The 25,504-nt window shown below is 39.7% G+C and overlaps 1 protein-coding gene across 1 annotated transcript; it reads left to right on the top strand.

Annotated features, from left to right (window-relative positions):
* Positions 1 to 23,583, top strand: LOC135708285 (uncharacterized). The gene is given in 6 exon segments (XM_065230285.1): positions 1 to 139; positions 196 to 305; positions 416 to 596; positions 599 to 722; positions 13,496 to 13,748; positions 23,449 to 23,583. Coding segments are annotated over 6 exon segments (942 nt in total).
* The last annotated feature ends 1,921 nt before the right edge of the window (positions 23,584 to 25,504 follow it).

The raw sequence follows: 25,504 nt of genomic DNA on the forward strand, positions 1-25,504 counted from the left end.
ATGGCTCTTTCTGCTTTAATTTATTTTTTTCTATTTCTACGGCTTTATCATAATGCTCCAGATTTTTGGCGAAATTTTGTGGATTTACAAACCAGGGTTTTGAAGACTTACTCAGCTATACTTAAGCATGTTCAAAGCGGTAATGATAATCGAACGATTTTTTTTTAATTTAATTTAATTGAAAACTATTTATAGTTACTATCAGAACACTTGGGATTATGCGTCTGAAAAATCCAAGTCGTGGAATGAAGTGGACCATAAATGGCACTGATGACAACAATCCACTAAGTGGCATCGTCGAATGGATTCACATTTGTGCTTTCAAAAATGTTCTCATTATTACTGGATTTTGTTCCATTTCTATGGTTTTACTCAATCATGAAGTACCTACCTATTTTTATATTTTTCCCATTTTTTACAGCATGATGAACCGATCCCGATCGTCAAAAGCAACAACCCCATACTCTACATGAGAGGAAATTTTCCGGAGGACAACTCTGATGCAGTAATTTCATGGAAAGGCATCACCATTCCCATCAACAAAGATTTTTCATATAGTTTTGAGTTGATCTGCCAATCCATTGTGATTTAGCTGGAATTAAGCCAACTGACAAATAGTTTTTTGTCTCTTTAATGGCGACGATAATGGGAGTCAACACCCTCACCACTACGGGAGAAAAATTCTACATACCTAAACATATAAACGCAAAGTGCTGTGGATTGTGAGATGCCCGATTACCCTGGAGGGATCGTTTCTGCTTACTGTGTAGAAAATCGCGGGTTCAATCCCAAGCTCTCCATCATAACTCTTAAGGGGGGAAATATAAGTAAATTTTTTTTTCAACGATTTTTATATTTTACTTTAATTTTTTTTTTAAATGCTACGAGCACGACGAAGAAGTGATCTATGGCCCCGGTATCGCCGATTAACCGTAAGTTCCAGAAATCATGTTTTTACACAACCCAAAACTTTAAACGCGTTTTTCTCGAAACGGTGTTCTCCAAATTGGCGGGAAAGATAACTCAAAAAGTTCTCATCCAAATGACTTGAAACCTGGCGCATCTTAAAGGAAATAGATTTTTGATCTATGTGAACCACTGATATCAATAATAAATAATTTTCAGGTCTGCCTAAAGTGGAAAAAAAACAGTGAAAAATTATGCGGTTAATCATTTTTTTTGGGTTTTAGAACAAAAATCTTTTCTGAATAAAGTTCAATTGATAAAAGTAAGTTTTGTTCATTTTTCAGGTCTCTAGAACGCCCGTCAATTACCAATCCCCACCGGAGGCGACCTCCTTCCGATGTGATCCCAAAGAGCCACAGAGATCACACACCAATGAAAAAAATCTCAAATGTAGAGGAAGATTTAAGCAATTTAATGCAAAAAACCCCAAACGTTTGCGTTGTTTCATTTGCTCACCAAAAATTCCGAAAATTGTCGAGTTTTTGACGTCTTACTTGTTTTCCCCCCTTATGGGGAGGTTTACTTGGATTTTTTCAAAAAAAATTATTTTTTTGTATAAAATGAAAGCTACAAGTGTGTAGAATATGTGGCCAAAAGGATTTTACGATCCGAAACATATTTAGCGAGTTATGGCGCTTTGAGTGAACCTTTGTCATGCGCGCTGAGGGACGCAACAAAAACTTTAAACGCGTTTTTCTCGAAACCATATTTTTTATAACAACTTAGAGCATAGGGCTTGAACAAATGATCCGATTTACAATCGGAAAATTGCGCTTTGAAGGATACTATTTTTTGTTATTTTTATACCTAAAATGAAAAAAATTGTTAGTTACTATTTTTTTAAGCAAGGTCAAAGTGAGAAAAAAAGGGGTAAAAAAGCACTAAATTTTCAAATGTCCATAATTTGGTCAATTTTTGTCGGATTTCGTTCTAGTTAGGTATAAGCCATAGGAAATATTATCAACTTGAACCACAATAAAAAAATTTCATTTCAGTTCACCACCAGAGGGTGTGCACTCGAAGATCTGCAGCAAAACCTGACTGACACTCCTCCACGCGAGCCGCCATTTTGAGCCGCCATTTTGTTTTTTTACCTTCAAAAAATTTCCAAGTATTCAGGAATAGTGGACAAATATAATTATCGAAACCGGAAGTTCGTATGTCTTTTCATTCTCCTGAAAAAAAATTCCAAAGTTCAACTGTTTTTCAGCCAAATCCAAGTAAACCTCCCCTTAATATACATTATCACAAAACAAAATGAAAATTTTCTTTCGATAGTCGGCTATCGGGAGATTAAATGAGCAACACATAAACAATATATACTTTTGGTTGCATCGCCAACTTGAGGCAAATCCTAACCAACTACCCTACCCAACCCCTCCAACTCCGTAGCACTTATGAGGATGTCGCTAAGTCGGTGGTCTCTCGTTAGGTTATCAACAACTCCTTCCCTAACCTTCCTGGCGTCGGTAGCATTGGTGCTCAGCACGGAAAACAAGATCGACGAAAAACAAATCAAAGAAAAAAAACTGTTTCAATCGTGATCAAAATTATCACCGATTGCCTACCAAAAGCGCTTTCCCTAACACAGATTTCAAAATCGCTTATTCAATCACCGTGTGTGGTGTCTGGTCGACAACATACAGCTCGCCAGCCTCATCCGTGTTGAACAACCTAATAGCTCAGTATTACTCAACCACAACGACAAAACGGTTCTATTCAGGACCACCATAAATTATTGTTGTTAAAGAGTTAATTTTCATTGAACGTTCTCTCGCCTTGCTGCCAGCCAGGTCACCCCCAAAGCTCTTTTATAATGTACCCAGCAACCAAACGTTTGTGGTCAAAAGCGTAATAACAGTACCAACGTAAGTGGTACACAAAAATTCTCGCAATGACCGAATACCACACGACCTTGTCAATTAACCAGAAACACTTCGAATTAAGGTGAGGTTTTCTCCAGGACGCTAGAAAAAACGAAAAAATCCCGAATTTATATGATTGACCGCGAATATCTCGCGATTGGAAAATTTTAGCAAGAAATTCCTCCAATCAATTTATGCTTTTCTTTTTCGCAGGATTACGTCTTTCGGCAACATATTGGGGGTGTAAAAGCGGATGGATTTTAATTTTAAACAAGCCAATCGACAGGAATTTTTTCTACGGAGCTGCTAAAATAAATGCTTTATCAATTTTCAATAGTTCACTATTTAAAAATACACAAATGTCCAACTGTTGCAATGGTTACCTGCAAAAGGGGTTTCCCTAACACAGTCGCCAAATATAGATACCGAGCCAGTAATCCTACGCCAAATTTACGGTTGTGTCTAGGATACAATCTCTTAGTTTTTTTTTATTTGTTTTCCGTTGATCTTGTTTTCCGTACTGAGTACAAATGCTACCGACGCCAGGGAGGCAGCTCCCACACTTGAACCTTACCTATCGACCCATCAACTCATGGACCGGGGATCAACGGCTTTACTTCCCTTCCGAACCTATAGCCTATAGGCCTTTTGGGATGAGACGCAATCACGCTTACCACTACACCACCGGCGCCGCTAACAGTTTCTTATTAATGCACGGCGGATTTCACGATTTTGCGGATTTGAACTTTCAGTCGCGAAAATCGCGGAAACATTATTAAATGATGTCGCGAAAATCGCGAAGGGACTGATGTGCTGTCACAAAAATTGTGGTATTCATTGTAACCTTTCATTTGGCTCTCATTTTTTTACCGCTTCAAACCAAACACCCTGCAAATAATCGAGAAATGATCTCAATTCCATAACTCACACACCAGATTTACACGGAAATTCCCTGGGGTTTGTCCAATTTGAGACATTTTTATGTTTCTTTTTATTTCCAATATGAACATAGCATTTTTCATTGTCAAATCATTAACGAATCGTATATATGCGAGTAATTGCCATGTATACCGGATATTCTAGGTTCTCCAAATCGTCCTGGAGTTCAGTTTATTTTTTTTTACTATATCAACCAAGACTGCAATAATGTCTGTGGTATCGAAATATGCCCAAACAGATTCAAAGTGTCTATGTGGATCGTGCCCAACCTATTGCTACGTATACAAGATGTTATAGGTTCTGAAATCATTCTGGAGATCAGATTATTTTTCTACTAGATCACCCAAGACTAATTCAATGTCATTAGTATCGAAATATGTCCAAACAAATTTGCAGTGTCTATCCTGCCAACCTATTTCCGTGTATGTCAAATGTTCTAGGATTTCCAAATCGATATTTCGATACTACAGATATTATCCTAGTATTTGTTGATCTATAGGCTTATATGTGGGCTTTTGTATACAATATTTGCTACATTGCATGAAATGTCTCAGAACTTTACATGATTTATAATGTAAACTTATATGATATGTGACGCTCCATTTATGTGCATCATATTCAACAGAAATTTACACTACTTTTTCGAACTGTATAGTAAAACAAATCATCTGAAATGCAACACAATTTGGAGAGCCTAGATCATCTGGTATACGTGGAAATAAATCATACATTATCCATATGGACACTGTGCATCTGTCTGGAAATATTTCGATACTAAAGACATTGTCCCAATCTCGGTTGATCTAGTAGATCAAATTATCTGAACTCCAGGACGATTTGAAGAATCTTGAACATCTGGATTACTCGGAAATAGATCATACATAATCAACATAGACACTTTGACTCTGATTGCACATTTTTCGATACTACAGACATTATTGCAGTTTTGGTTGATCTAGTAGAACAAATCAACTGATGTCCTGGACGATTTGGAAAATCTATAACTTCCGGTATACATAGTAATAAGTCGTTCATGATCCAAAAAGTCACATTTATACGATTCGGTTATGATTTGACAACAAAAACGGCTAGGTTCATATTAAAAATAAAAATAAAAATAGAATATCATGAAAATATCTCAACATTGGACAGACCCCAAGGATAATCCGTGTAAATATAGAGCCTCGACGTGACCAATAAGTGTGACTTATGAAACACTGGTAATTTCTCGATTATGTGCAGGGTGTTTGGTTTAAATCGGTAAAAAAATGAGAAAACTAGAGCCTACCTACAACATTTAGGACAGCAAAAAACGTCAGGGACGCAAAAGTTAATGTTCAAGAAAAGTTGCATTTCAAATAATAGTATAATAGCAGTTTTTATTTGAAAATTTACGTGCTGCAAACATTTTTTTACTATTATGTACCTATGTTAATTGGGTAAGGAAGAATTTTGAGAAATGTGAAATTTAAAATCTCAAAATTAAGCTGAAATGAAAATTATTAGTACTGCTATTATCTTGAACAATTTTACCTGTTGCCTCAATTTCCCGCAGGTACTTTCAAAAATATAATTTTTTTTTTTTGGTTTGTTTTTTGTCGATCTTGTTTTCCGTGCTGAGCACCAATGCTACCGACGCCAGGGAGGCTGCTCCTACACCTGGACCCTACCTATCGATCCATCAAATCATGAACCGGGGACCAACGGCTTTACTTCCCGAAGAAAGGCGTATTCAGAGATGTTATGCCTCGGAACATCCCGGCGGCGTCGACTGGGATTGAACCCAGGCCTTTTGGGGTGAGAGGCAATCACGCTTACCACTACACCACCGGCGCTGCTGTAAATTTAATATTTTGTAATCGTAAAATTGAACATCGTTAACGCGAACGTTTCAGCTCAATTGATCATAAGTTAACAAAGTTACATAATTCATTTTTTTTTTCAAAGGTTACAAATGATACTCCTTTAGCTCAGTCGGTAAAGGCGCAACTACAAAGCAAGTCCATGCTGGAGGCGACTGAGTTCGATTGCCGTCCGGTCTATTAATGTTTCGGTTTGGAAATTTCTCTACTTCCTTGGGCATAGGCATAGAAAACTCTAAATTATAATGTGAAAGTACTTCAAAGATCACTAAGTTGAGAGCAGGCAAAAATCTAATATGCTATAAGCAATAAGCTTGAAATGCCTTGTAGTAGTTTGCAAATGGTAAATTTAGGAAATGAAAACAGTTTTTTTTGTCGCGGATTAGTATTTGAAGTCGCGGATTTCTTTTGAGAAATCGCGGATTTTGCGGATCAAATTGAGAAAATATTGTAACAGCCCTGTTAATGGTAATACATACTCATCAAATGGGTAACAATTTTAACCCATTATTGAATTGAGTCAGTTGGTGAAATTGTACTCATTAAAGGCTTCTTTCAAGTTATTAAGTTGTAAAGCAGCGTGGTGAAAGCTCGTCTAAACACGAGAAACTTTTTCGAAGCGTTTCGAAAGTTTTATTCTGCTTCCACATTTAAAAGCACACTGACGATCAGATAAACTCAAACTGGAGTCACGCAAAAGTGAGTTGAATTTTCCAGGTTTACCTGGAAAAACTTCTCGAATATGAGGAAAATAAAGGAAAATCGATAAAAGCTTAGTCAGTCTATTCCTCAAGTAAAGTTTTGGATTTTATAAACATTCGAGAAGAGTAAATCCTCTTTTCGAAAATGGTTCGACTCTATTCAATTTTGAGTTGGTCTGATCGTCCGTGCAGAAGGCATCATCACAATTAATTGCACGCGATATTTCATACTCCGGCATACTTGCACACAATTTTACTTGCACGGAACGAATTATTTTGTATATATACCAGCTTTAAACGAAAGTCTTTATATTGAAGCTTTCAAGTTCGTAAGCTTTCACTCGCTTTTGACGAAAGCATTGAGCTTTCAACGACACTTAACACTCAGAGAAAATTTTAGGTGAAATTTTGAGGAATATTTTCAATCGTCATAATAAGATACAATAGAATAAAAAAATAACAAGATGTACAATATTAAGTGTAAAACTGTTGTAATGTTAGACATTTTAAGTAAAAAAGTTTTCGATTTTTAGCATGGATGTTTTCTCTATCTAAAAATGAATTTCTGTCTGCCTGTCTGACCCTTATAGACTCGGAAACTACTGAACCGATCGGCGTGAAAATTTGTATGCAAGGGTTTTTGGGGCAGGGAAAGGTTCTTATGATGGTTCGAGACCCCTCCCCCCTCTGTACTGGGGGGCTCTATACAAATGAAATGTCTGCATAACTGGAGAACTAATCAAGCAAATCGAACCAAATTTTGCATGTGGAGGTCATAGCCCCTTAGATAAGAGGAGGGGGGGGGGGGGTTACGTACAATGTAGCATGCTTTTTTAATTGGCGCATAAACTCAAGCTAATATTGAATCCCAAGCAAGGCCGGGCAGACTCAACTAGTTTGCTATAAACGTTGAAGTGCTAAAGTTAAACTTTAGTTAACAACAGGATTTTCAATAACTACCTACACTTAGACATTTTTACAGAAATCTGTAAAATTTTACCGAAATCTCAACAGCTGAAGCTTCCGGCAGTTTCACAGATTTCCTGTAATTTTACACAAATATCTGTGAATTTTTCACAGATATCTGTAAAAAAAAATTACAGGAAAACTGTAAAATTGTTTACCAAACGTTCAGCTGTTGAGATTTCGGTAAAATTTCACAGAAATCTTTGAAATAATCTTAGCAGGGCTTACCACACCAGAGGCGACGGGATCGATTACCAAGTCATAGAAATTGAAAATGGAAAAGCTTGGAAAATATCTCGACTTCATACAGCATTCTTGCCTCACTTATCACAAATGCCAAATAGTGTACACCTTACACACCTCTCAATTAACAATTCCAGATTTTCCAGGAATAAGCTTTAACCGGAGCACACTCATCGTACGTCTTTGATCAATACAATTATAACTCCATCACACGTTATCTCTTGGACTGATACAGAAAGTTTCGTATCAAGCACCACTAATTAGTGAAACTTTCGTAATGGACCGTAAACAAAAATTCCGGAGGCCTATAATTTCCCATCATCGCCAACCTCCTCTGCCGGCGTAAATCAACCGGACCCGGCTAGCACTTCATTACTAGCAAGGTGGTAAATTTCGTCGCAACATTGTTTAACTATAAAAATCCAGACCTGAGTGAAGGTGTGAAACTCTGAAAAGCATGAAAGGGGAAAAAGACGCAGAGTGGACCATCATAGCATATTGCATACACACGCGAACATTTAATTTCAATTAATTCGATCATCATCGCTCTTCCCTTGGCGTCACGACCCCGCATCGTCTCCTTCTTTCTCTGGATGCAATATAACCGCACTGAATGTATGAGGAATCAATTATATTGAGCCCACCGGAGCCGGTATGTTTCAATGACCTCAATATGGCACGTTTTGTGGTTTCACCTTTTCGTTTCTTGATCAGACCTAACCGAGTGATCAACGCCAAAGAAGGTTCCAGCGAATAAATCAGTTCATGTGACCCCGCCATCACGATTTAAATCCCTTCAGTTATTTATCACTAATTACTCACCGGATCTTTCTTTTCTTTTGATCGTCGTCTTTATACAATATTTTTATCGTCAAATAAGTTTGCATGTTTTTACATCTGTTACATTAGTTGCTACTTACGAGAAACGTAATGATATGCGAATAACTGTAACAATCAAATAGTATATTACTTTTCTTCGAAATCAAACGCACTGAGATGGACTTATACATGAAATGTTTAAAATATAATTGACAGGGCTTTCGACGACTATGCACCAGTGAGGAGGATACGTGAGTGAGTAATGGGCTGTTTACACTTATACTAGTTCACTAGTATAATTGTAAATACCAACTAGCACGAATTAAAATTTTTCCTGAAATCTCATGCTGGTAGATGCTGACGCCGATAGATTATGTTGGTTACTTTTTAGTACAGTTCTAGTACACTAGCGCCAGAATATATGGAATCACCACATAAGCACAAACGAAGTGACAGACGACTAACTGGCGAAGAAATCCATTAAAATAATGTGGTTCACTGTAATAGAATTTTCTTAAAAGCTTGTGCCATCATCCACCAGATGGGCTAGTATTTTTGTTTTGATTTAAACAAAGTTTATTTTGTGTGCAATGATCTTTGACAGTGTGCAAAGAGTGTATCATTTTGTCATTTTTATGCATTTCAGCTTTGAGTAGAGTGAAAGAGATAGAACCAAAATATTCTAGTACATTTGGTGTTGCCATGTGGTACAATCCAATAGTAGTGTTGTCATCCATGTGGTACACTGAAAAATTGCAATAGCAGGTTCGTCACCAAAGTTTTCGAGCCGCTTCGTCTGTCACTTCTTTTGTGACATAAGTATTCGAAGACCTCAAAATAGGACATATTTATGCGGTTAACCATTACAAATTTTGCAAATCTTTCTACCAAAACTATACTAGAATCTCACAGTCGGATTAATGTTCATGTTAAAGCATTAGCTTATTATGTTTTTCCAAATGTATAAGTTACAAAAATAGCTGATTTTTTCCCCAACGAAGCGAGAAAAAAACGTGCCTAGAGCTCGAGTCACCGTTTTTCGATCATTAATTGGAAGCCATGCCAGCGTGAAGTAAAACAACGGACCCAATTTGATTTAGAACAACAAACTCCCAACGGAAGCTATGGCTTGAAAAAAAACGGCGAAAGGCAAAGCTCAAACAAAACCGAAAACCTATTACAATTCCGTGCACTATTACTACTTTGCGTATTGTTCGGAGAGAGGCAGACGGATCAAACGAAGGCAAATCAATTACCTCACCATACAGCCCGTTTGCATAAATTATTCACTGCGAAAGGTAGATGATCTCATTCTATGACTGAATGTTTAGTCCGCTTCGCAGCCCAGTTCAGTCTGTCCACTATCATAGCGATTCTTGCGAATACACAAACACACACTGATATGCGCACCTTGAGCGATGATGAGTGATGGAGTAGCCCCAAACAAACTGATGGTCATCTAACAGTCAACCGGGCGGCCGTTGCGTTGGTGAAAAAGCAGTGTAGGTTAATTTGCACCTCTTGGAAAAGGTTTGCCAGCTACGCTGACTTGGAAGGTTGAAACATTAATACTAGGGTGGTTCAAAATATCGATATTGCTTTAGATTTAGAATCCATTGAGCGGGGTGGAGCAAAATCTATATTTTGAACCACCCTAATAAATACATACATAGTTCTGTGTTAAGCTTTGTGTATATGAATTGTTTTAGATTACATCTGGACGAGGAAAAAACAACTGTGTAAGCTGCCGACCTTAGGCCCTAGTGCTCCACTAACTGGACCAATCTAATCGGTCACTTAAGTGCTCTAAAACATTCGATAACAGAAAAATATTGATTTTTCACCTAGCGAATAGCATTCGCTAACTGCAGAAAATATAAAATCAGTTAAGTAGTGCGTTTAAAGTGCAATGGTATCTTACTCACTCACTCATTTATCCTGCACAGCCCTATTGGTGCACACAGAAAAAAATTCTGAATTTTAACTATCGCGTAAAATCTCCCTTCGTTTAATTTTGAGCTACTGTTGGCATAAACAACGAAATTTTTTACAAGCTTGCATACAATATTGCTAATTTAAGAGATATTGCGCCTAAATTTACACGAAATATCATGTAAATTAATGCCAAATCTAGCGTTAATTTTATGTGCGCTATATCTCGCAGAAATTAACATGAATTTTTCAAACGGTGCATAGGGCCAACGTGAAAGATTTCCATCCTGGGCAACTGTTCGCTTTTGCCTTGATCACATCCTTGACATCCTTTATTTCTTTGATGAGGCTCCGCCACCATGAGCGCCTGGGTCTGCCTCTGCTGAGATGTCCAGCGCATGCTTGCAGATTTCGTTTCCGCGCCTTCGTAGTGTGTGGCTGACCCATCTCCACTTACGTTCTGAATTTCTGGAGATATCGGCTTCTGATGACATCGGCGATGGAGCTCAGCATTCGATATTTAGTTGTGAGACTACCAGGCAAATTCGGATTTTGGTGTATTGACTTATCTGGTTAGATATCCATACATTTCGTACACTCGCCAATGTAGCCCCAGCCTTATTGGTTCGTGCACCTATGTCGCTATTGGTCCCGCCGTCTGATGCTATCTGGAAGCCAAGATATTGGAAACATTCGACTTTCTCCACTGCTTGCCCCACTACTGTAAAGTTGGAAAAGTTGTCCATGTTGACATGGAACGAATTGGTCTTGTTGACGTTGATGGTGAGAGGAGTACTCGGCTAGGTCGTTGAGCTTATTCTGCATATCAGAGCGCCGTTGAGCTAATAGCACAACATGATCAACCAAATCAAAGTTGTAGAGGTGCATCATAGTGATAGGCTTCCAAAGCAGTCCATGGTCAATCACCAATCACCTACCACAGTAGTGGTGATTGTATACATCCTTACCTTACATCTGCGACTACCCGGATAGGGTCGGACAAGGCTCCGTTATGCAGGACTCTACATGTGAAAGCCTCGTACTGCGTACGCTTCAATGAGGCTGACGATTCTATCCGGGACTCCATTGCATCGCAAGGTGCCCCACAGTTTTTGGTGATTGAGTCCGCTTGGCCGCTTTTTCGTAGTCGCTCTGAATCCCATAGACTGATATGGTTCCGTCTGGAAGTAATCGAGCTCCGTAGCGTGGGTAGATCACCTTTTCGTGGTACGTTACGGGATGTAAGATCTACCACCGATTCCTAGTCCTGACTACTTCAAACTAGGGGAACAGGATTTTTCAGTAATCAAAAGAACACATCTTATAGCGAATTCGTTTATTATTCAGTTCCAACCTGGATCGGGTATCAAGATTGGGTCTGCTTGTTTTCTGACAAACGTCAGTTTGCTCGTTTGTTTTTAAAACCTAGCTCAGGTTGAGGTTCACACTGACAAAAAGTTCGGTTTCGCACTGGGTTGGAACTGGTGTTAACCCCGATAATAAACCTATTCGCTATTAGTCCTTGTTACTTTTTATGCCTTGTTATTAGTGATAAGTCCTCGGGTTGCTTGGACCGAGGATGATCTTGAAACAAGGAAAAATGAGTTAGTTAGTCTTCATCTATATGATTCCTTATCTTTCATTCGTTGTTCCCTAGTTTGAAGTGGTTAAGACTAGAGTTCTGATGCATGGTCATTATCAATGCCATTCTTTAATTTTGTTGCTAAGGAATCCAATTTTGACTGACATAGGGCCTCGCCTTTGGAGGGTGTTCCAACACTCCGAAGGATATAAATAGCGGGACCTTTCAATTAGAGTCGGATCGTTGCGATAAATGGAAGAATGACAACTGTAAAAAATCGAATACTTCATCATATCTCAATAGTGCTGGAGTAATACGACATACAATACAAATTCACAATACACAATAGATCAAATTACTGGTCGCAGTGGTGTTAGGTCCTGAACAGAGAAAAAAACGTAATCGAGCTTATTACTTACGGAAATGCGTTCATCCTGGTTTTGAATTTGCCTTTATACCTGTGCCATGTTAAAAATTATACTTTTTAACTTTCACTGTAACAAGCCACGGTCGCACTTTTCCCAGGTTGCTGGTGTGTGTTAACCGTATAAACAAAGCCGTTCTACGATTTGACAGTCTGTTTGTACAGAAGTTCAGTAAGGGGCTGTTCATAAACTACGTAGACAGTTGGGGGGGGGGGGGTTGACAATTATCCATGGCCCATACAAATTTAAAAAAATTTGTATGGTCAATTGCCTACGCAGGGGGAGGGGGGAGGGGGGCAAGAATACCAAAAAAAACTTTCTACGTAGTTTATGAATAGCCCCTAAACAAATTTTCGATTTACAGTGTGTTTGGTACTTTTTTACCGAAGCGGCGTTTGCCACATTTTACAGTTCGTATTCTAAAGTTTTTTACAGTGTTCGGCAATTAAATATTTAGATTACCAAAATATCGTCAAAATTTTACCGAAAATTCATTTTGTTTACCGAAAAATCTGTAATATTCTGCATTTACAGATGTTTTGCGTAACAAAATTACATAACAAACTGAACAAACAAATTGTCGCTGAGTGTGCAACATATAAAGCATAATAATTTACAGAAGTTCGGTTCTGTTTTACAGTTCGTACTGTAATATGTTTGACTGTGTTTGTCAATTTAACATCCAGATTCTTTTGGTTTTCCGAAAAATCTGTAATATTCATCCTTTACTGATTATTAGAATGAAAAACGTTGGTTAAAGATGGTACTAAAAAAAATCCAGCACTTTCTTTTGTGTATAACTTTTTATTACATAGGTAAAAATTAATGAAATTTTGAGTAAAACTAGTTTAGAGTGAAATGTTAACATGCGCAAAGTCTCGTCACAATCTGTTAAGTGGTTATCGAGATGACTTCCAAACAAAAAGTGCTTCGACAAAAAATTATGGGAAAATCCAGGCCAGTCCCACAGGTGGATCACGAAACAGTTTGGAATCGACAATTCGACCGTGTTCCGTGTAGTAAAATCGTTCAGGAGACCCAGACGACTCAGCGGCGAGTTGACAGCGGAAGAAAAGCGAAGAGGACCGACCCCGCGAACGCAAGGAAGGTGAAAGATTACTTCTAGCGCAATCCGAACCTTTCGATTCGGGACGTGGTCAAAAAGGTCAATTCTTCCGTCTGGTTTGTCCAGCAGACTTCATGCCATCAAGGTAAGGAAGGCGCCTAACCGAACCGATAAACAGAATACGGTGGCCGAATTCCGCGCCAGGAAACTGTACCACAAGTGGTTGGTGCTGCCAAAATACATCGTAATGGATGACGAGACGTACATTAAAGCGGTCTCCAAGCTGATCCCCGGCCTGGAGTTTTTCGTCAACAAGTCCCACCTGGATGTTCCGGAGAAGTTCCAGAAGAAGATGGTTGACCAATTTGTCAAGAAGTACTTAGTATGGCAGGCTGTGGGTGCGGCAAATTCAGCAAGCCGTACATAACGACCGGCAAGGCAAAATATACAAAGAAGAATGCCTCCAGAAGCGCCTGCTGTCCTTCCTCCAGTCCCACGAATGTGACACTTTGTTTTGGCCGGATCTGGCATCGTGCCATTACGCGAAACCGGTGATGGAGTGGTACGAAGCCAACGATGTGGTTTTTGTGCCGAAGAAGGCTAATCCACCAAACTCCCCTCCCTTTGGCTAGTTTTTGCACGTTGTTGCTGGTGGGCAGGCTTAATTTCATGCTTTATAGCGGAGTGTTAGAGACGGTAGGTTTATGGCCGGCGTTGCTGGCTCATGCCGCGATAGAATGGCGTTATGGGCAGGCGATGGGGATTACTAAGCTTCCCCTCTCTGATGAACCACTGCATGAGAGAACCAAAGATCTAGTCTGGCAGTCATAGTATCACACTTGTTACTCCTTTGTTTGAGAGCCGCGTCGTAGTGCGCTTACGTATAGGCACTGGCGTTGGGTGCGATACTGGCGGGTTTTGCTGTAAATCACTCATATTTTATTTATTTTTATGCAGATAGATTTATTTTGGTTTGCAAAGAAATTATAATATTGAAATATTTCAGAAAGTTCCCTACAGTGCTCTTTCTATTTGCTTGACAAGCTTTCATTGTTGTTTTCATTGAACAATGTTAAACACCATTTTTGTACATGGTATTGTAACTAATCTTATGTGTGCTTCATTTTGATTTGGGATAAGTGTTTGAACTATGGCTCGGGATTTCCACTGTGGCGTGCTTTTACGTTTTTTGTGGTGCAACATACTGGAAGCGTGTGAGCATAGTTGGAGCATATATCCTATTTAATTAAAAAATCAGCTAGCAAAACTAACTTCAAAGTGTCACTTGAAGGTGTCACCTGGGTCGAAATAAGATATAATAAATATAGGTCAAAGTCAAAAGTACTTGAAACACGTTTAATTTTTCATTACAAGCACAAGTGCAGGTACTTAATAAAGCATAGGTTATGATTGATTAGGTGAATTAGAGATTTCAATAATTTATTAAATTAGACTAATGAGATATCATCATATAATCATCAAACGAACATAAATAAGAAAATTCAGAAAGTCCAATAACATTAGGTAGATTAACAAAAGAATTAGGATGTGGGGTCCGCTTAGGGAGGCAACTAACCTTTAAAATTGTAGAATAAATCTTCCTATTTAGTCTTGAACTTCAATAAGAAAAGACGCAAGCAGACCAATAGCATTAAGCAGATAAACAAGGAGAGAAATAGTTTAGGAAATAATTAAAATTAGAGGTATGTGACAATTAATAACATTTAATCTTTTGTAGGTACTGTTTTCCCGTGAGTTTATTGTACTCGATTACTATATTATTCTATCAATACTCGAAATCTCTGATATATGCGGCTAAAGCATTTGAGTTAACTTATTTCTTTTTGTTCAAGTACTTACATTTGTAAACAGCTATGAACGAAACCCTACGTGACTGTAAAATAGATCTTTCCTTATGTGATATTGATGTTTGTTTAACTGTTCGCGGCTGTCGGATTCAACGCGCCTACGTCTACGGAGCTTACGCAGAAGTGGTTCGCAATTCAGTAGAGCTTGCCAAAAGTTTTTTGAGCTTATGTTTAGAATTTGTTCGGTACGGTCGCAAAATTTTTATATGATTGATGCATGCGGTAAAATAACTAATTTGAAACAAAGCTCAAATTAGAATATCTAAGGAGGAAACCAATATGAATCAACTTGCCAACATAGGCTATCACATTTATTTTGGTGGCACTCTTTAAATGCTAATAAACCTTTTTTCTTTTTTTTTCGGTTCGGTTGTTTCGCACGGCGTTCGGAATTCACGCGGTTTTCGTAACTTACATAATCGAGATATATTTCGTTCGAAACGGATTAAATTCGTTCGGATTACTACGCGGATGTATCTACGCGGACACGTCACAGCATTTTTTCTATAACTATACACAAGGAATCCAGTGTTCAAGTTGCCAACATAGGCTAGTCCTTCTGCTGTATTGTCAAAGATAGAAGCAAAATTTATTCAAATGGGTTAAGTCTTGAAAACAAAACTGTCACGCAGCTCCAGCTTGATACCCAATAAAAAGGAGGCAAATCCGCCAAACTCACCTGAACTTCACCGAATAGAAAAATTCTGGGCGATTATGAAGGGCAAGCTCCGGAAAAAATGACAAGGATTTGAAGAAAGAGTGGATGAAAGTGTGTAAGAAAAATGGCGCAAGTGTTGCACAGGATTTGATAGGTAGCGTTAAGTCCAAGGTGTAGGCATTTAGCCTAGGAGAGGAGGTTGAATAAATCAACTTTGCAAAAACAGAGAGTTCCAAAAATATACGACTTGAAATAAATTTTGGTGATCATTTTTGTCTGCTGCATTTTTTTCGAGAACAGTCTTTTGTGTTTAGATTTAAAAAAAAACGATGATAAGTTGATTCTATTGTACTGCTTATAATCCCATATCAGTCCCATGTGGAAAAAATAGGCATTGAGAAAATGGCAGTTGAAGTTACGAAGTGCAATTCCCATGTCAATATTTGAAAAATCATAGTAAATTGATATTTTTTCAAGTTGAAATCAGTTGCAATTAAGCAGGCATGTTTTGTTACGTTAGTGAAAAATATGACGGTCCAAAAATAAGAACGATCTTGACCTCTGGACGATCGAGTTTCAAGATGAGACTGATATGCGATTACTTTGCTTGATGGGAAAAAGTGACACATTTTTCATGATCAAAGTCCGTAGTTGTACCACGTAATATGAAAGTAGAAACCAATTATTGATAGTGGATAACATTGTTATCTTAAAATTTACGAAAATCCATATATGTCTGATATGCGATTTTAGGCAGTATACTGATCACAAAAACAGGAACAGAGTAACATGCAACACATGCGGTGATTGGGAGTGCTCAAAACATCGCACTGTTATACTCACAACCATATGTGAAAGTTGTGTTTAACAATAAGAATGTGAAAATTGTTATTGTTTGGGTTTTCATAAGGAAACAAAAAAACATGAAACAATTGTTATATTTTAAATATTTACTTAATCGTTGTACTTCGGTGTCATTTTACGGTAGGTTTCTGTACTAAAGACGAAATATTGGACATTAAATTTAATGACTTACAACATTGCTGAACATTTAGAAGCTCCATATTGTCATCTTCTAGATTTAGTTGAATGATGCACTAATATGATAAGTCACTTCTTACTATTCTCTCAGTTCCAAGTATTTATAAAAAACACGGAACTTTAGTATCAGTTTCATTCAATGAGCATTCTCACGGATGATCCAGATCGTCCGGAGGAGCAGTTCCGTAGCCATTCGGATTCATGTTTATGTGATGACTTCAAATTCATTCTTATATCACAGTTCCACGAGTTTTCGGAAAAACCGCTTATCTCTAGGATCAGTTTCATAGATGGATAACTTTTACGTATGTTCCAGATCTACCGGAGGACGGTCTAGGTCCATTTTTATGTCACGACCCCAAATTATTTCTTATACCACAGTTCCTAATGTTTTCCAAAAAACCACGGAGCTATAGGATCAGTTTCGTGGATTGACCACTTTTATGGATGTTCCGGATCTTACAGGAGACCGTTCGTTTTCTCCAGGTTCCTTATATAGGAACCATGTCTATATTCTGGTTAATTATGATAATCTAAAGCCACTTGCAAAACCCATAAACACACCTTTAAAAAAAAGGTGTAACGACTCTTTTTGCTTTAAAAAAAGTAGGTGAACCTATTTTCAATCTATTTTCAATCAAAATAATCAACAAACACTAAGAATTAACGTTTGCATTAAAAAATGGGCTTTTTTCGGATGGTGATAAAAAAAGCTAAGACAGATAATTTCTTTTGATAAATTTCACATGGAAGATAATTATTTAAGCTTACTTGCAAAAAAATTCTACGCCCTTGCGAGCGGCCTTCCGGCAATTAACCGGAACATTCGCCATGGCGGACGAAAACATGCGTGTAGGCATGTTTTTGAGTTCTTTCTTCGTTTTATTTATCAATTCCTCCTCAGTTTTCGCGACAAAATTGTTGGAGTAGATCTTACGCTTCAGGTTGGTCCAGAAATTCTCGATGGGACGCAGCTGGGGGACGTTGGGTGAGTTCACCGACTTGGGTACCACATCGAATTCAGCCGCTCCATCTCCTCCAACGATCGCTTCGAGTAGTGGGCCGAAGCCAGATCCAGCCAGAACACCGCGTCTTCACCCTTATGGTATTTCTTGATGAACGACGCAACTTTCGACAGGCATTTTTTATAAATTTCCCCGTTCACGGCCAGTCCGGAGCAAAAGAAGAGCGGCTTTGACATCCCCTTCTCGCTGATTGTCAGCCACAGCAGCACCTTCTTGGGGAACTTGGTGTGTGAAATAAACTTCACCTCGGAGCTCATTTCCTTCGTGGGGGAAGTAAAATACGAAGTGCCCTGCCAGTCGTTGCCATCCAGGGTGAGATAGGTCTCGTCGTCCATCACCACCACCACGTCGCGATTCGCCGGGAAAAACTAGTTGACCATCTTATTCAGCCAATGCCGCTGCGTCATTGCCTGCAGTTCCGAAACCAGTGGACGTCACTTCCGCTTCCTGACATGTATGTTCATGTTCGCCAGGTACTTTTTCACTGTTTGGCCGGTTGCACCGACCTCCCGCACGCAGCGATGTAGCCACTTTTCCCTCGGTCTTCCTCTTCAACATCCTTTGGAGCGACAAGAAGGCTCAGGGTCGTCGACCGTCCGGAACAGGGCTTTCTTTCGATGCTCTGATTGTTGTCTAATAGTGCCAAGATGTTGTAGATGCCGGAACGGGCGTATCCGGCGTCCACAAAGTGCCGCACGATGTCCGTTTTCGACGCGGTGGGGTGCCGTTCTTTGAACGCGCACGCTTCTGAACGGAGTTGCTTCACTGTTTTTGCCATCACGGTTAGAGTTCGACTGATAGAGCTGTCAAATTTTGTCTGCTGACTCATGGGCTACTATGATTGATGCTGCATGGGTAGTTTGGTCAGGGTGAAGGTAAACCCATGAAAAATCCACATTTTTTGTCCATTTTTTTAAATGCAAACGTTATATATATATATAACTATAGTATTAAAACAAGTTTTGAAATTCATCAAGAAATGGTTAAGCTATGTCATTGCAAACTTGCAATTATACGTTTTTCGGAGGCATCGTGTTCGGAATATTAATCTAACAATAAAACTTTTTTTCCAATGCTACCGACGCCAGGGAGTCAGCTGCAACACCTGGACCCTATCCATCGACCCATCAAATCATGAACCGGGGACCAACGGCTTACTTCCCTTCCGAAGGAAGGCGTGATCAGAGATGTTATGCCTCAGAACATCCCGGTGGCACCGACTGGGATTGAACCCAGGCCTGCTGGGGTGAGAGGTAATCACGCTTACCACTACACCACCGGCGCCACTGAGATAACAACGTTATCCACTATCAATTAGTTTCTACTTTCATATTACTAAAACTACGGACTATGATCATGAACAATGTGAAATAACATCAAGTAACTTTGTCCCATCAAGCAAAGTAATCACATTCAGTACCATCCTGAAATTTGATCGTCAAAAAATTAATTTTAATATCACATCAAAGTGGATGCACTTCAATCGTGTCGAAAATATGGTTTAACGTTACTAGCCAAAAAGGACAAAATTATTATTAATACTGACATTACGACCTGAACTGACATTACGCTGCTTTTACTGCATTTGTTTATTTTTGTGGCCATAAAAATCACATGAGATTTTCGACATGATTGAAGTGCATCCTCTTGGATGTAATATTAAAATTTGCTTTTCCTGTGAATGCAATCCATTTAATAATTCAAATTCATCAGATACAGAATTATTATTAACCAATAATACATGCATCTCATTTTCTTAGAAATCTCATCACTCCAAAAGCTTGTATTGCAATCAACAAATGAGTTATTGTTTCGCAGTCGCTATTTTTTGTGATGGAATGCATACTTCAATTCTATCTGTACGAAGATCCATATACGGAACACATCTGTTCAAGATCAGGTCCCGGTCGACGCACAAATGGTCTGCGAAGGGAATGAAAACAACAGTGACGTAATCTAAGAAAAAGTCATTTGCTCACGCAAAGTGGATTCCCTTCTTAGAATACGACAGTACATTTTACGATCGCAAACATTTTCATGCATCCTTCGCACGCAGGAGGATGATTCGTAATACACGTACCTACAGCTTATAAGTAACATGCCTAACCGGTTGAAACGACAAAAATGTGGGCGAAAGCACTAAACCAGCGAAGATGCATGGGGGGACTGCTTAAGTTGAATTGGAAGCTTTGTGTTTGTACACACAACTTCCCAAGATCTATAAGATAAATAAAGTTTATTACGAAATCGGACCGGGTAATATCCATCCACATCATCCCCACATGTAGACGCGCTTGTTAATGGATTTGTCGTCATCGAGCGCTCGTGCGATTTCTTTTAAGTGGAAGTGTGCACAATACAAACAATCTCAACAACAACAACAACAACAATAACAAGAGCCATACGAGATGTCGTTTTGCCTTTATTTGGTGAAAAGGCGAAATCTCTTGGCCCAACGATGAATCAAACGCATATAAATAAAATGCTTATGCCACTTTGGCGAAGAAGGGAATATATGACGAGACTTATCGAAACCAGAGGAGGTTGGGAACTGTTCTGTGTGCGGTGTTTTGATTTACGAGCGACTGATGGGCGGCGGCCTGCCTACCCACTTCTTACTTTTATGTGAGGATTCTACACGAATAAATATATTTAAATGACGAATGGGTTGTAGGCATCGATCAAACATTGACTAGCTGCTGGCCCCAAGCTGAAAGTGAAAACCATGGATCGAATGTTTGAAGGTTTCGGTTAACATTTGTTAGTAGCTACAGTTAAGCTTATCGGATATTTGGTGCTATTTAGAGGAACATTATTATACAAGATATTTGCTCCGTGTTGTGTAGTAGGGGAAACCTCCATACACAACAATAGGCTTCTAACGCTGCTAACGTACCGCAACAATAGGGTTGTTTCCCCTATACAGGAATCCATTGAGGAGCACTATGGGTTGTGCAATCCACCTATAACTTCATTTGAAAATTATGCAATTAAAAATGGATAGAATTATCCATCCTAATTTTGGTACACAACATTCTTAGATGTACAGATCGGACTCGATTATCTTTATTAGCTTTTCGAAACGAAAAATGACTATTATTGTTGATTTACCACTCTAAAGAAAAGTGTTCAACATCTACCATCACGCTAAGGTTCGCATAAGTATATAATGATGCATTATCAAATCTTGGTGACATTGTTGAATTCAGTTAAAATGATGATTGCATTATGAAACATTTCTACATTTCTACTAACGTAATCGTCCCCCTAATGCTTTTCGATGACCAGAAATGTAAATGGATGTTGAACAAAAATATTATATTATATCTTTTTTTCAAATTAGTTTTTTTTTATTTAAAGCAAATAGGGGACATGGATGTCGGCCTAAATGCCCCTAATTTGGACCCATACATAAATTCAGCAATCGACTTAATTTTCAATAGCGACCAAAAATATCCATTAGTCCCAATGACGCGTTCATCTAGATAAAATATATAAATAGCAGAATTTTAGCCAATAGCCCAATCTTAGATCCATAGGCCAACATTGGAGCCATTTCCCCTATCTAAAAAAAAGACACTACGGATCCGATTAACAGTAAAGAATTTCTTTAAAAAATACTAATAATAAACAATAATTATAAGATAGCAGCGCCTCTCACCCCAAAGGTTTTGGGTTCAATCCCAGTCGGTGCCGAGGATTTTCTGCGGCATAAAATCTCTGATCACGCGTTCCTTTGGGGAAGTAAAGTCTTTGGTCTCCGGTCCATGAGTTGATGGGTTGATAGGTAGGGTCCAGGATAGGGAGCTGCCTCCCTGGCATCAGTAGCATTGGTACTCAGTACGAAAACAAGATCGACGGAAAAAAATCAAGGAAAAAATAATTATGAGTTCTTTATCACGTTTTTCTTCAGCTCCTCGACGACGAAAAATTTGCTCTTTTGGGTGCACATGGTAGGCCACGTTGATTTTTCTTCACGCAGCCATCGGGGACCGTACTTCCACAGCTCACTGTTGACCAATTCCTCCACTGAAACCCCACACGACACCATATCTGCAGGATTCTCTTTTCCGGAAATGTGCTGCCACTGTGAACCGTGAGCAGCAGCCTGAATTTTCGACACACGATTCTCTACGAACGTCTTCCACGTACGGGGGGGAGCTTTCACCCATTGGAGCACTATGTTGGAGTCGGACCAGAAGAAACAGTCGGAGAACTTCATACCAAGCGAACTGATGCTCTTTTCGTAGAGACGAGAAACGAAGAGCGTGGCACACAGCTCAAGGCGTGGGATGCTGAGAGGCTTTAAGATCCATGAGCAGTTTCGGTTCGAACCTATATGCATGCGCCGTACACTACCTCTGACGAATCTGCAAAGCAGTGTAGCTCCGTGGAGCAATAACCAGGAACGAAAGCAAATCGCTCGACGGTTGGAGTAGTTACTCGCAGAATTCAGCCCTTTTGCGTTGCCGATCTTATGTGCCTACATCGTCCCAATCCAAAGCCAATATGTTTGCCTGCACCACAAGTGGCGTGATAACTCCGATCGTGTAACTGGGCGATGGCCAACAGGATACTGCGCTTGGTAGGAGGCTGATCCTTGGCGGTGACGGAAACATCGAAACGGAAAACATTTGCTGCGGATTCCGTCGGTCTTGATGCTTTCTTCAGAATCGAATTTCAGCGACGATTGAGTGCCGAGTAGTATGAGCACGAGTTGCGCAATTTGAAACCACCCTTCTACAGAAGTTCGTCCAGTTCTTCTCGAAGTTGATACTGTCATCGCCTGCGAAGAGATCGTCCACGTATACATAGGGGAAACGCTCCTATAGTTACGGTTCGTTAGAAGCGTTAGGTTCCTATAGTTGTGTATGAAGTCTCCATACACAACTATAGGAATCTAACGCTTCTAACGTACTGCAACTATAGAAGCGTTTACCCTACATCATTCTTTATCGCTTTGCTTGCTTTCGAGAATGGGGTGCCTTCATCTTTGAAGAGCTGCAAAAGAGTACGAGTGGCAAGAAACAAGGATGGAGGAAGGTCATAACTGTAATCATATTCAGCTCATACGTCTGCAACGGCTCGAAGCTGTTAAAATTATCACGAGAAGAAGTAGGATAGACAACTCTCACGTTGGTTGTAGAGCTGGATTCTTTTACAACGCGATGGTAAGGGATGTAATAAACTTTCGATTCGTTTCCTTCTTCCTCCTGGACGAGAGTTATGTGCCCTAGGGACAGGTATTCCCTCATGAACTCTTGGTATTGAGTCTTTGAGGTTTTCATCCTTTGACAATCGCTGTTCCAGCAACCGAAATCTACGCAGCGCTGCAGTCTCCGAAATTCCAATCAACTGGTCATGTTCGGGATGCATCGGTATTCGCACGATGTATCGACTGTTCGGGTCACGGGAAAGGGTTTCTTTGTAATAATCTCGCATTTTTGCTCGTCAACGGAATTAGTTCGAACCATGTATTTCTTACACTAGCCAAAAACGTTCCAGCTGATTGCTGATGGAAAGAACTGTCGCAGCACGACAGGTTACCGCAGACCGGGAGTCCAATCCATAGAGGTTATCGAGGCTTCCGGGTTCTATCCAGCCGAACACCGTCTCGACAAGTAGAGATCCAGGCCTGGGCAAGCGGATCTGGCCATCACGCATGAACGAGTAGAAACGAACAGCGCCGATAATCATGTCTACCTTTGGGGACTTCTTGAAGTCGGGATCACATTCGGGAATGTTCAATCCCAATAAACAATTTTTGTTTTATGAGGGTTCTGTAGATCATGATTTAGACTTGTATTATGCTATACAATACAAGCTTGCAATGTTACTTGGGCATTGAACGGCAGGGAACTATATACGCGGAGTGTCACGGGTCACCTTCCGCAGCACCAAGAACTCCATGGATTCCTGGAATTCAGCCATTCGAGAACAGATTTCTGCTCGGACTTCGTGCTTCGCGTTGGTGATCGTGCTATCCACACTGGCTAAGGAGCACATTGGTGTTGCATGACTTACTCTTTGATACGAATTCGGGAGCAGGTATTGCTGTGGTCACTACGCTGGGTGATCCGAAAGAAGAACTCTCATTGCTGGATGCGACATTGCCTTCTGAAGCAGGTCTGTCCACCTCAAACGGTCCTAAATGGATCATCGAACGATATCTCCTCGAGAAATGCTGGCAGGAGTCTTTCGAGTGGCAGTTTATTTATTTATTTATTTATTGTTTCAATTGTTCATCTGACAAATGGTTGTCCTAATGAATTAAAAAATTATTATTAAAACAAAACGAGGCACGTTATAATTCAGGGAAGTCTTCTAATAAAAACAGCTAACGGCACAATAAAGTCAAACAATGCATAAACGTCATTAAACGCATTAGCGACGGCAAGGATAGATTCATTCAACCCGTATTGCCGATTACGAGCAGCGAGATGTACAAAATTACGCTGTCTAATCAATCTGTCAGGTGCGTAAAAGAAAAGCTGCCGAAGCAATTCTGGGGAATCAATCTCGCTGGTATCTTAGCAGCAAACAAAGCTTGCACGTTCCGTCTCCTTCGTTCCAAGGTGTCAATTCCAAGCAGACGACAGCGATCCACGTAAGACGGAAAGAAAGCCGTGTCACGCCAGGACAGATGACGAAGCGCGTAGAGAACAAACTTTTTCAGTATACTCTCAAATCTAGCTATCCAGCATGCTTGGTACAGGTACCAGACGACAGCACTATACTCTAAGATTGAACGTACTAACGAACAATACAGCGTCCGCAGTATTACTCCTAAATCTTTAATCTGGTTCATCCGCTCTAACGTTTGCTCGGAAATGGAATAATCAAATATTATCGGGCTTTGTTTGCGGTGAAAAGATATCACAATGCACTTGTTGATGCTGAGCGTCAAGAAGTTACGGGAGTACCAACACGATTCACAATCAGCTGCAACTCCTCACAATCAGCGATGCAATTGATAACCATATACATTTTGACATCGTCAGCGTAGAATAGCCGGCATCCAGGTGGCAGTAGACACGAAAGCTCGTTGACGAAAAGCGAAAACAGAAATGTTCCCTGATTACTTCCTTGAAGAACGCCGGAAACGTTCGTGAACACTTCAGGAGAAACTCCAATCTTAACGCAAAGCGAACGGTTCGTAAGGTAAGATTTGAACCACGAGATGAAGGATCCAGCCACTTCGAGTTTCTAAAGCTTGCTACGGGCGAAGTGATCGCTACGGAAACAGTTCCTGCATAGTTATTTGCCCACAACTACTTTCATGCGGCCTTTCGCGTCGAAACCGTTGAACAAGAAACAGTCGAAGATGGAATTCTTGTGCCTTTCACAAGCAGGACAGTTAGGGAACGATTTCGCTGGAATTTCAGTTGTTGGGTGGGCGCTGAATCGGGGCTGGTTGCATTTCTTCGGAGCAAAAGGATGATTAACGGGCTTGAGATTAGCATGCTGCTGTCGATTTATCAGTTCGTTTCCAGAATACGGGTTCGCTTCTGAAGAAACTTGACCCTTTGGGAGTACATAGGGTGCG

The sequence above is a fragment of the Ochlerotatus camptorhynchus genome, unplaced genomic scaffold (genome assembly GCF_037179485.1).
Source record: "Ochlerotatus camptorhynchus isolate MF236.1 unplaced genomic scaffold, CSIRO-AGI_Acam_v1.1 ptg000329l, whole genome shotgun sequence".
Classification (NCBI taxonomy): Eukaryota; Metazoa; Arthropoda; class Insecta; order Diptera; family Culicidae; genus Ochlerotatus; species Ochlerotatus camptorhynchus.